Source organism: Ochotona curzoniae, unplaced genomic scaffold (assembly GCF_017591425.1).
Source record: "Ochotona curzoniae isolate NIBS_2020 unplaced genomic scaffold, NIBS_Ocur_1.0 contig_520, whole genome shotgun sequence".
Taxonomy (NCBI): Eukaryota; Metazoa; Chordata; class Mammalia; order Lagomorpha; family Ochotonidae; genus Ochotona; species Ochotona curzoniae.
Window position 1 is genome coordinate 2218187 of NW_024466457.1, and position 13047 is coordinate 2231233.

General features: G+C 47.5%; 1 protein-coding gene across 7 annotated transcripts in view; it reads right to left on the reverse strand.

The window, feature by feature from the left end:
- Positions 1 to 13047, reverse strand: part of PLEKHM1 (pleckstrin homology and RUN domain containing M1) — a 46420-nt gene that overhangs the window by 15675 nt on the left and 17698 nt on the right. For all 7 annotated transcript variants that reach the window (XR_005884783.1, XM_040989329.1, XM_040989333.1 and 4 more), the window contains 2 exons: positions 11108 to 11513; positions 744 to 1011 (listed from right to left, as the gene is read on the reverse strand). Coding sequence is in view for 6 of the 7 variants with exons in the window: in XM_040989329.1 (XP_040845263.1) it covers positions 744 to 1011; positions 11108 to 11513 (674 nt within the window). In the remaining variant the exon portion in view is untranslated. The remainder of the gene's footprint in view (positions 1 to 743; positions 1012 to 11107; positions 11514 to 13047) is intronic.

Genomic DNA, 13047 nt, shown 5'->3' on the forward strand with positions numbered 1-13047 from the left:
AGTAAATGCAAATCCAGGTGGCTCTTGGTTTACCTTGTACCTTGTCCTACCCCACCACTACCTCTGGGATCAATTCACTGTCATTTGCCTGGTCCAGCACAGCGACCTGCAGAGCTGGTCTTTTACCCTTGAGGTCCCTCACCACGGGAGCCAGCGAGGCCTACTTCAAAGAGAAGCCAGGGGACGTCCCTCTGCTCCGAATGCTGCAGTGTGGCCAAAGTGCTGAGGCTGGGCACCCTTATCTGTTGGTTTAGTTTTCAGGAGAGTTACAGAGAAATCGGGCTATCATCAGTTACTGATATTTACTGGAACTGCCGGCTGGCCTCACTGTAAACAGCACAAGAAAACACTAGACAAACAGCAGAGCTGCTAAACCCCACAAGAGCTCATGATCAACTCCCATGAAGGAAAAGTCTTTGGGGGGACCGCTGAGAACCCCCGGGGGTGAGGAACAGGGTTTGTTCTGAGCTCCAAGTGCAAGAGAGGGTTCTCCACCATCAGGTTTTAGAGAGGAGGTTCAGAAAGAGGATTTTCTATTTCAAAAGGCAATTTTGAGCATGACTGTATTAAAAAAAAAAGATGCCCAGCTATGCTTTCCTGAATTAGCAAATATGGTCCTCACTACGACACAGGGGATCAGGTTTCTCTTGAGAGAATGCATGGCTCCTGGGGGGTTGGAGGACAGAATGTTGGAGCTGCTTGGTAATGGGTTGGGCCTACCCCCGTCCTGTGGAGCCACGTACCCATCTGCCTCCGGTGCACCACCCGGAAGTTCCTGTGCTCCTGTGCCTGGGCTGCTGGGGCTTTCCTGGGCCCTGGGGAAGGTGGAGACGCTTCTAGAGTCCCTAGAGAGGAGCTCTTTCTTGGTCCTTGAGAAAGACGCCTGTGGAGAGCAGCTCTGACCTTTGGTGTCACCCTGGAGAGCCCTGGGGATCCGCTGGAAGCTCCCTCCGCAGGTGGCTCCCTGGGAGGCCGGTAGAAGTCATCTTCTGAGATCCAGCTCGTCCCTTTCTATTGAGAAAGAAACACAGACAAGCGGCTGTTTGTTTTTAAGTTAAGAAAAAAAAAGGACATTATTTACCCATCATCCCATCATAAAACTCACCCTTGTATACAGTCCAATAACTTGGGCAAATTCAGAGTTGTATAAACATCACTATAATCTGAGTTCAGAATTATCTTCACTAGCTACCAAAAGACATTCCAGGCCAATCAGCAGTCGTTTTGTGCCCCTCTGTCCCCTTCGAGGCGAGGCCACTACTAACCTGGCCTTCTGTCTCTTCAGACCTGCCCATTCCAACCACTTCACAGAAGTGGAATCACGCAATATGGGTCTTCTGGTTTTCTTCCCTTTACATGATGTTTCATGATGGCAGCATGTTCCTTCCTTTCTGCTGTCCAGGCATGCTGACCCACTCCTTAACTGACACACATTTAGCCTACCTTGGCTTTTTGGCCATCAACGTTCACGTGCAAGTTATGTTTTCATTCTCCTGAATAAATTCCTAGGAGTGCAACTGCTAGGACATATAGACCTCCATGTTTAGAGACCCAAGGAACTCCCAAACTGCTTCCTGAGGTGGTTACTGTACCTTACACCCTGGCAAGACCTGAGGGTACTAATTTCTCCACAAACTCTGACATCTGTTACTGTTTCTCAGTGATGGTCATCTCTTCACTGATATGAAGTGATAATGTGGCTTTGATTTGCAATTAACTATTATGATAATGACATTGAGCACCTTTTCATGTGCTCACTGATTATGCAGACAGGTTTTTTGGGAGAAAAATCTATTGAAATCCTTTGCCCATTTCCAAATTGGGCCTTTCTGTTGTGTTACAGGTTGAATTGTGCTGAAACCACACAAACCACCAAACACAGCTGACACCACACAGCTCTAGTACCTCAGAATGACATGTCCTATTTGGAACTAGAGCTCTTGAACACATCATGACCAGATGAGGGTGGGCCCTTCAGACAGTGAAAACTGATGCCCTCGCTAGAAGAGGAGAAACACACACAGAGGGAAGGGCATGAGGAGGCAAAGGAAGGGGGCCTGGCGTTGTACCCTAGCGGATAAAGTCCTTGCCTTGCATGCACCAGGATCCCACATGGGCACCAGCTCTAATCCTGGTGCCTCTGCTTCCCATCCAGTTTAATGTTTGTGGCCTGGGAAAACAGTAGAGGATGGCCCAAAGCCTTGGGATCCTGCACTCACATGGGAGATCCAGAAGAGGTTCCTGGCTTCTGGCTTCAGATCAGCGCAGCTCTAGCTGTTGAGGCTGCTTGGGGAGTGAATCAACAGACTGAAGGTCTTTATCTCTCTCTTCCTTTCTGTATATCTAACTTTCCAATAAAAATAAAATCAATCTTAAAAAAAAAAAAAAAGCAGCCAAGGAATGTTAAATGCTGCCAGCAATGCGGGGAGCTACCAGGCAGGGAACAGACTCTCCTTTAGACTGCAGGAAGAGCTAACCTGACTGGCACCTGGATTTCAGATTTGCACCCTCCAATACAAGCAGGTGAGTTTCTCCAGCTGGAAGCCATCCAGTGGATGGTGCTATGCTACGGCTGCCCTAGGAAACTAATAAAAATTCCAATGTTCTTCTTCTTGTTAAAATTACTTTTGAAAGGAACAGAGAAAGAGTGATTGAGACTTTTTCCAGCCGCTGGTTCATTCCGCAAATTCATGCAATGCTGAAGAGGGGCCAGGCTGAAGCTCAGAGCCAAGGATTCAACACAGACCTCTCATGTGGGTGGAGGGACTCAACTGCTTGAGTCACCATTTCTATTTTCCAGGGTAATTGTTAGCAGGAAGCTGGAGAGGGGAGTGGAGCTGTGGTTCAAGTCCCACAGTACTCTGATGAGGGATGAGGGACAAAGCTTTTTTTTTCTTTCTTTTTTTTTAAATATTCTGGATACTGGACCATTACTAGATATTCAATTCACATTTTTCCCCATTCTACTTTTGATGATGTCTTCTGATACACCAAAGATTTTAAATTATTATTTAAAAAGCAGATTTTCAAAAGACAGATGCAGAATTAGATAAGCCCTTCTATCCTCTGTACACACTCCAAATGGCCACAATGGCTAGAGCTGAGCTGATCCAAAGCTAGCAGCCAGGACCTTTTTCCAGGTTTCCCACATGGGTGCAGGGTCACATGGACTTGGGCCATCCTGCTTTCCCAGGCCACAAGCAGGGAGCTGGTTGGGAAGTGGAGCAGTGGGAAACGAACCAGCTCCCATATAGAATGCTGGCACCATAGGGCAGAGGATTAACCTGATGCAGCACTGCACCTGTCCCAACTTATCTAGTATTTTTGTCTGTGTACCTCTGGTATTGTATCTAAAAAACCACAGCCTAAGTCAATGTTAAATATTTACTCCTGTGTTTCTTGCTAAGAGCTTTGTAGCAACTCTTGCATTTAGGTCAATGATCCAGGCTGAGTCAAACTTTGCAGAAAGCATGAAGAGGCACAGGTACTTCATCCTTTCCCATGTGGATACGCAGTTTGTCCCGGCATGTTGGCAGAAGAGGGAGGTATACGGTGGTCCTCGCTCCCCACCTCTGCCACTGCTTCCCATTTCTGAGCAGGCTGACTTCCAGACAGGCCCTGCCCCCTCTATTCCACTGCTATCTGAGCCTGTAGCTGCTCACTGCTGGGGGATGGGGGGGGCACAAGTCAGGGGTTTTTGGGAAGCAGCCTCAATTCCCTTTATTTCCCTTTCACCTTTCAAGGTTTCTCTGCCCTTCTACGTTGACATATAGACAACAGAAGATCAAGGATGCTGGCTGGGTCGCTCCACATGGCTGTCTAAACCGAGGAAACGAGTCACACAGGCGGTGGGATCAGCCCTGCTGTTTTGTTAACTATCACCAACCTCATCCTGACGTTGCTATTTCTGACTCCACATCAAGATTTGGACCAGAAGCTGGGCAGGAGCTGCTCCAGAAGGATTGTGGAGATAGTTAAATCCATTCAGGTGCTGGAAGACTCCTTAAGCCATGAGTGGTGAGGAGATTCAGATGCTTGGGAGGCCCTCACAGGAACAGGCCCTCAGGACCTCCCTGACAGGTTCCTGGAATTGGAAGGTGTTTCCTCTGCCAGGGACACCAGGATATGCTGACTGACATGGTTCCTGGGGCCATCTGCAACACTAGATTCTGTACTAGATCCTATCTGGTTCATCAAGACCTGAGGAAAACTAGTTGGGGGAGCAGCTGCTGGCCACATGGCTGTCCTGGTAGCCTCACAAACACCTGAGAGGGCTGTGGTCCGCAGACCCTGCTAATGACCTTGCTGGAGAGCCCATGACCCCTTCAGACTCAGCCTAGAGTTGCTTCTGACTCCTGTGTACCACCCTGTCGATCCCTCCACAGGCTGGGCTGGTGACCTCCCGTGAGCTCCCATGACATTCTGGCTCATTCTCATCCTAACACCTATAATGCTGTGGTCATTTGCCCCACCTCAGCTCTGGCTGTTTGGGCCATTTGGGGAGGGAATCAGCTAATGCAAACTCTTCTTCTCTGTCTCTCGTTATCTCTGTAAATCTGCTTTTCCAACAAAAATGAATTAAGAAAAAAAAAAAGAGAGAGAGGTGGTTGGGGTAACTGGAAGGAAAGAGACAAAGATGATTGATAAGATTGCACCTGTCCACTGGGGAGGGGGTACTTTTCTCAGAGGTGATGGTGATCCCAGCACAGCTGCTGGGAGATGATACCCTAGGGAAGGCCTTTGGCCCCTTAACCAGGACAAATGTTAGCCTCCTGAAATTTCCACACCTTCTGTGTGGGAACGGCAGGTGGCAGCACCCCAGGTTCTCCCGCGTCAGCCACATGTTCTCCTGGAGATCTTATGGTGATTAGACTCCCCAAAGGCTGCCTAGGAGGCAGGGCCTGTGCCAATCACACCAACCCGATGGCCCCGTCCCCTTCTCAAAGGAAACTCTCCTGTTGGCCTCCCCACGGTCTCTGATGTACTCAAGCACCATTAATGTATGTCTGTTCTCTCCTGGGCGCAGTGCTATCAACGGTCCAGAAAGGGACAGGCATGGCCTTGTGCATCATGGAGCTTATACTTAGTTTGGAAGACAGAAATAAACAAGGAGATAAATAAAACGATATTGCATGTTTTATCAACAAGCAGATCAACTGGGTGTGACTGTCACTGGGGATGGCACCTTTTAGACATGCGGTCAGGGAGGGCTGAGGCAACAATGAGGAAGAGGAAGAGGAGTTGGGACTGCTGCCCAGGCAGAAGCAATCGGGAAGATGAAGGCCCCCGACTGGGAGGAGCCTGCTTGTGTAGGGAGTCACAGGATGGGATGGTCAGGACTAGGGAACACAGGATTACTGTTGCTGAATTAGCTGTCAGATCTGGAATCGTGGCAAAATAGGAAAGCTGAGCCTGCAAAGCAGAAGCCAGACCCCGCACAGGAGTGGGCCAGCATGGTCAAGGCCACTCAGTGGGACATTCCTAAGGGACATACCTCTGCCTCCAGCTTGAACTGGGGGCTACAGGAGGCTCCCTCCAACCTTCAGTTTGGCTTGGCAATAATGGCCTTGTCACAAGCTCCAGGACCCATGTTTGTACAGAGACATGACCTATACAGTCACATTTGATATATCAGGGTGCTAAGACAGACACCCTTCTGGAAAAACAGGAACCCTGAATCCTATCTCATATGCAAAAATTAGTACCAGAGGCATCATTAACCTAATTATCAAAGGCAAATTACTAAAGCTTTTAGAAGGAAACACTGAATAATTTCAGAGCATTGCAGTGAACCAAAGTGTCTCAAATGGACAAAAAATAAAAACCCTAGACAACCATAAAAAACGTGTGTGCTAAGGGGCTGCTGTTGTGGTATAGAAGCTTAAACTGCTGCCTGTGGTGTTGGCATCCTAGATAGGTGTTTGTTGGAATCTTCACTGTTCCCCCTTTTTTTTTTTTTTTTTTTTTTTTTTTTTTTTTAACTGAAAGGCCAAGTTACACACACAGCAGGAGACAGAGAGAAAGAACGAGATCTTCTATCTGCTGGTTCATTCCCCAGTGGCAGAAATGGTTGGAACAGGGTCAGCTTGAAGTCAGGATCCAGCAGCTCCCTCTGGGTCTCCTGCGTGGGTGCAGGAATCCAAGGATTTGGGCATCCTCTGCTATGGTCCCAGGCCAGTAGTAGTGAGGTGGATCTGAGGTAGAATAGCCAGAATCAGAACTGGTTTCCATATGAGATGCTAGCAGGCTTAACTCACTATGCCTTGGTCCTGACTCCAATTTTTGTGTTACTGTTTGTTTGTTTGTTTGCTTGCTTGTTTTTTAAACTAGACAACAGCATGTTGGCAAGAATATGAAGACATATGAGTACATGGTTGGTAAGAATACAAAACAGGGGACCCTGTGCAGTAGCCTAGTGGCTGAAGTCCTTGCCTTGTATGTGCAGGGATCCCATGTGGGCATTGGTTCTAATCTTGGCAGCTCCATTTCCCTTCTAGCTCCCTGCTTGTGGCATGGGAAAGCAGTCGAGGACGGCCCAAAGCCTTGGGACCCTGCACCCGCGTGGGAGACCTGGAAGAGGTTCCTGGCTGTTGGCTTTGGATCGGCTCAGCTCTGGCCATTGCAGTCACCCTTTCCAATAATAAATAAATCTTAAAAAACATTTCCAGCTCCTTTGGAAAACAGTTTGGCAGTGCCACAAAGGGTTACATATAGTTACTGTTTTCCAAAAATTCTACTCCTAGTTATGCATCCAAAAGAATTAAAAACGCATCCCCAATTAAAAAAAATATGTATATACACATGACTGTTACAGCAGCATTCTTCCTAAGAGCTGACAGTGGAAATAACCTAAATATCCACCACCTGATGATGAATACACAACAGAATGCTCCTCTGCAGCAGAAAGGGAGGAAGGACGGTGCAGCTGCGACATGGACAGAGCTTCCTAACATCACAGGAAGCCAAGCAGCGCCTCACAGAGAGTACACACTCGGTGATTCCGTCTGTACCAAATGTCCAGAACAGACAGAACCACAGAGACCAGAGCAGAAGGAGTAAGGTTGTCAGGGGTTGAGGAAAATAAGGTAGAGGAAAGACAAACAGATGGGAAGTGACTGCTACTGCGTAGGGCATTTCTTTTATGGGAGATGAAAAGATTTTAAAATTAGAGGTACAGGACCTGGCGCTGTGGCAACCTAGCTGCTAAAGTTCTCACCTTGAACACACCAGTATCCCATATGGGAACCAGTTCTAATCCTGGCAGCTCCACTTTCCATCCAGCTCCCTGCTTGTGGCATGGGAAAAGCAGTCTAGGACAGCCCAAAGCCTTGGGACCCTGCACCCGTGTAGGAGACCTGGAAGAGGTTCCGGGCTGCTGGCTTTGGATCGGCTCAGCTCTGGCCATTGTGGTCACTTGGGGAGTGAATCATCAGACGGAAGATCTTCCTCTCTGTGTCTTCTCCTCTCTGTATATCTGACTTTCCAATAAAAATAAATCTTTTTTAAAAAATGGGAATTATTATTTTTTAAAAATTAGAGGTATAGGACCATGAATATACTAATAAACATTGAATTAATCAGGTGAATCACATAATATGTGAATTATACCTTGATATAGTAGCTAAAAAGAGGGAGACATGCCTCCCCAAGTCAGGTTCTGGCCTACACTGAGGGATTTTTTGTTTTGTTTTTAGATTTATTGATTTATTTAAAAGACAAGAGACAGAAAAGCACATCTTCCTTCCACTGGTTCATTTCTCAAACTGCTGCAGTAGCTGGGCTGGGCCAGGCTGAGCCCAGGAGCCGGGAACTTCATCTAGATCTTCCACGTGTGTGGCAGGAACCCAACGACCTGAGGCAATATCTGCTGCTTCCCAGGTGGATTAGCAGGGAGCTGGAGCAGAAGCGGAGTGGCTGGGACACAAGCCAGCACTCCGACAAGGGAGCTTCATGCACTGTGCCACACCTGTTCCCCATTCTGTGCTTTATTTACAAGCTACTGGGCAGACCTAAGAGTCTAGACACAGCACGACTTTTGGAACAGCACCATGGCTTAGTGGGCTGGGCCTCCACTTGCAGCACTGGCATTCCATGTGAGTGTTGGTTTAAGTCTCAGCTGCTCCACTGTTTTTTTTTTTTTTAGGATTTATTTATTCTTAATGCAAAGGCAGATATACAGAGAGGAGGAGAGACAGAGGGCAAGATTTTTGGTCCAATGATTTACTCCCCAAGTGGCCACAATGACTAGAGCTGAGCCAATGCGAAGCCGGAAGCCAGGAACTTCCTCTAGGTCTCCCACATGGGTGCAGGAACCCAATGCTTTGGGCTGTCCTCCACTGCTTTCCCAGGCCACAAGCAGAGAGCTGGATGAGAAGCGGGGCTGCCAGAATTAGAGCCAGTGCCCATTTGGGATCCTGGCACATTCAAGGCAAGGACCTTAGCAGCTAGGCCACGGCACCAGGCCCCTCCACTTTTTTTTTTTTTTAATGCTTTTCTTTTTATTTAAAACACAGAATTTCAGACAAAAGGAGAGACAGAGACAAAGATCTTCCAACTGCTGGTTCACTACACAAGCAGCTCCAATGGCTAGAGGTAAGCCAATTCGAAGCCAGGAGCCAGGAGCTTCTTCCAGGAATCCCAGGCAGGTGCAGAGTCCCAAGGGCTTGAGCCACTCACTGTTGCTTTCCCATGCCACATGCAGGGACCTGAATGGGAAGTGGAACAGCTGGGACATGGTGTCCATACAGAATGCTGGTGTTTGCAGGTGGAGGATTAGCCAGTTGAGACACTGTACTAGCCCACAGGAGGCTGTTCCACCTATGACCCACTATGTGTCTCTAGGCCAAAAGCTCTCAAGGCTGTTCACTCTCAACTCTCTCAAGATGACCACAGCTGGCTCCCTTTGGGTTAGCCACAAACTAGAATGGTTTTTCTAGAATAGTCCCATTCAAAAGAAGTATGAAATGAGCAAATATCAAATTTTACATATTTGGAGCTAGTATCATCATGCAACACAGCCACTTGCAACACCAGCATTTCCTATCAGTGTCCATTCCCACGTCACCTACCCACTTCCAATCCAACTTCCTGATAGTATATTCTGGGAAGCAGTGGATGATGACCCTTGCCAACCATATGGAGATCTACATGGAATTTCCTGGTTCCTGGCCTGACTGGCCCAGCTCTGGCTAGGTTACGGCCATTTGGGGAGTGGACCAGCAACATAAGATTGATCTCATTCCCTGTAGATTTGCTTTTCAAATAAGAGAAATAAAACTTAGATCATTTTAAAAATATGTTCTAGTAGGCAAATGAAAAAAAGAGACAGATTAGGGCCAGTGTTGTGTCCCTAACAGTGGCTTGAGCCGCCACCTCACTCCCAGCTGATAACACTTCTGATTAGTTCCCTGCTAATGTACCTAAGAAAGCAGCAGAATATGGTCCAAGGCCCTGGGCCCTTGAACCCGCACAGGAGACCCAGAAGAAGTTCCTGCCTCCCGGCTTCAGCCCAGCCGAATCCTGGCTATTAAGGACATTTGGGGAGTGAAGCAGTGGGTGGAAGACCTCTGTCCTTCCCTCTCTCTGTAACTCTGTCATTCAGAGAAATCATGTTGAAAAAGGTAGAGAGACAGATGGACCTAATTTTATTTATTTTTTTTTTTTAAAAATGGCCGATGCTATGCCTAGCCGAAGCCAGGAGCCTCTTCAGGGTCTCCCACGCGGGTGCAGGGTCCCAAGGCTTTGGGCCGTCCTCGACTGCTTTCCCGGGCCACAGGCAGGGAGCTGGAAGGGAAGCGGGGCTGCTGGCATTAGAACAGGCGCCCATATGGGATCCCGGGCGTGCAAGGCGTGGACCTTAACCATTGCGCCACCATGCCGGGCCCGGACCCAATTTTAATATCTTACATATACTCATCCAAAACTTTCAATAGGTAACTAATAAAAAATATTAATGAAAGGTTTCATATTCTTTTCAAACTAAAGTGTCAAGATCCAGTGCTTGATTTTTTTTCTACAGATTTATTTATTTTTATTGGAAAGTCAGATATACAGAGAGGAGAAGACACAGAGAGGAAGATCTTCCGTCTGATGATTCACTCCCCAAGTGACCACAATGGCCAGAGCTGAGCCGATCCAAAGCCAGCAGCCCGGAACCTCTTCCAGGTCTCCTACACGGGTGCAGGGTCCCAAGGCTTTGGGCTTTCCTAGACTGTTTTTCCCATGCCACAAGCAGGGAGCTGGATGGAAAGTGGAGCTGCCAGGATTAGAACTGGTTCCCATATGGGATACTGGTGTGTTCAAGGTGAGGATTTTAGCAGCTAGGCTACCATGCCGGGCCCTCCAGTGCTTGTTTTATACAGCATATCTGAATTGGAACTAGACATATCTTAAATGATTAGCCATATGCAGTCATTGTACAGTAGTTCTGAAAGCAGAATCACACTGAACAATGAGTATTTCTAAAGTCTGGCACTTTGTAAAACTGTTGAATGACAACAAGTACCCCGGAGGAAACTAACGTGCAAGGAAGTGAAGTGAGCAGTCCAGGGCCTCACTGGTGACTGGTAGAGGTTAGGAGCTAAGCCTGCTCAGATGAACTTAACCTTCTCCACAACCAGAAGTACAGATGCAGGAGACCCCCGGGAAATGGTCTGCACCAGGCCTGGCTCATCTGCACCACTCACACCAAGAAATGTTAATTCCACATCATGGCACCCCCCAATGCGATCGCCAAAGAGCCAGGCAGGCAGAGACCACTCACATTCTACTTGGGACCACCACAGTCAAGCTGAGACATTGCCCCAGGACCTCTTTAGAATAACATGAGCCATTGATTGGGATGATATTCTGCCAGCTCTACCTTTAGACCAGAGATGGTCTCCCCAAGAAACTGTTGAACTTATCTGGACAATAAGATGCTGGACTCTATGCTTGGTAAATGTTTGCAAAGAAAGAATCAGAACTTAATTTGATCTTTAATACTACAACAAGGTGGAAGAATCCACCATGGGGAGAGGTTGGGGGAATCCCAGAGCCTATCAAACTGTGTCACATAATGCAACAAAATTAAAAAAAAAAAAAAAAAAGAATAACATGAGCCACTCACCGGACTGGTAGGGGAAGAAACCATCGGCTTTAGTCCAGCTCCACCATCCTCCAGGGCCTTCCGTGGGCCAGTCTCTTGACTGCCTGCTCCAGTCATCGCTCTCACAGTCCCATCAGGCTGCTGGCTTGAAGCAGTTCCTGCAGGGACAGCTTGGGCAGAGTCAAGCTGTGGCAAGTCCAGGATGCCTGGTGTCTGGAAAAGTGATTCCTGCTTGTGGCCACCATCATGGGTCCCAGAAGATGCTTGAGCAGGAGGAGGCTCTGCAGGTACATCAAAGTGCAGGTGTGTGCTGGTGGCAAGGCTGTGCAGGAAGGGCGAGGCCTGGAGAGTGGGGATCTCCGATTCTTGGCTCGGTCCCCTGGTTGGCACAGAGTTTACCTGGGCTTTGCTGAACTCTGACAACACCCTAAAAGTTTTTAAACAAAGAAACCCGTGTGACAGGTTGTCAACAACAATGGCCAAGGCCACTGGAACAGTGAGAATAGGAAACAAGCAAAAGTCTCTTAGCCATCCACTGCAGCCTAGCACCCACTGTCCCTCCTCTGACACTCTCCACCAAAGATTCTTTGTAGCCCCAGACGAGCAGGTGAGTTGTGGAACCCAGGAGATCAGCAGAAATAAGGGCTTGATATGAGAAACGGGACCTGACTGCCATTCTCAACAGGCTGACTGTGGGCCAGGAGAGTTTATTCAACCAAAGGGTTGTGTGGGTGGGCAATCATTTCTCCAGTGCTGTGTATGGCAGGGCCTCTCAGAGCAGTCTACGTGAGATGTCCTAAAGCACAAACACCTAGAGTACCAAGAGTTCTGTTCCCTGGAACAGAGACAAAGTAAGGATGAAATCTGTCCCTGGGTATGATTTTGAATGCTAATGAAGACCCAAATTTTAGTTATCAGTTCCCCCAAATCAGCCATTGTAAGTCACTGTATCTACTCTCTGTGAAGTTTTTTTCTTTTTCTTTGCATGACAGGAGCAACAATTACCAGAAAATGTACTGCTGTTATAATACAGTTGACTTAAAAAAAACGAAAACAAAAACAAAAAACAGCCATTGGACAGCACTGGACTGGGTGCAGACTCAGAGAAACCTTACATCCCCAGCAACTGTGGCTAGAGTTTGGGACACATGAGGTGTGAGCCTATTCCCTTCTCAGGGTGAGACTGCCACTCCCTGTGCCTTCAGGGATGCTTCCAGGGGCCTCAGGAAGCCAGTGTTACTGCCATGTACATACACTGCAAACGAAAAACACTTTTCAGCCTTCTGGAATGTGCCTTGGCTACTGACTGCTCTGCCCCCTGAGGCTTCTCAGAACCTAAATTCTATTTCTAAAGTAAACTCATCTGCATTCTCTTCTGCTGCTTATGAACTGAGAGGAGAGTGCAAGCCCAAACAGGAGTCCCGAGGGGTACAACACTGGCTAGAGTTTGAAAGGCTGCACACATGAAACCTGATGGCTTCATGTGGGTCCAGTAGCCTCTGAAACCACCCTGTAGTTGTCTGATGGGAAGGAGGATCTTAGAATGCAGAGTCCTAACCCAGACAGCCCATGGTGCCCTGTTCTCACTTAGACCATCATAACCCCAAACACTGCAAGACATGATTGTCAAGAACAGGTGAAGACCGACTGGCTTTCAACAAGCACAACAAGATATCACACTGGGGAAAGGATTTTTCCCCCCAACAAATGGTGTAGGGATAAGTGAATAGTCACATGAAAAGGATTACAATAGGACTGTTATGCCACACCCAAAGCTAACTCAAAATGTACCAACCACCCAAAAGCTAAAACTGTAACAATTTCAAAAGAAATACAGATGTAGATTCCAAATCTTTTGATTAGGAAGTTGTTCCTTAGATATGCAATACCTTAATTGTATACAATTACTAAAAATCTATACTTCATCAAAATTAAAAATATTTTTGTGCTTCACAGCATAT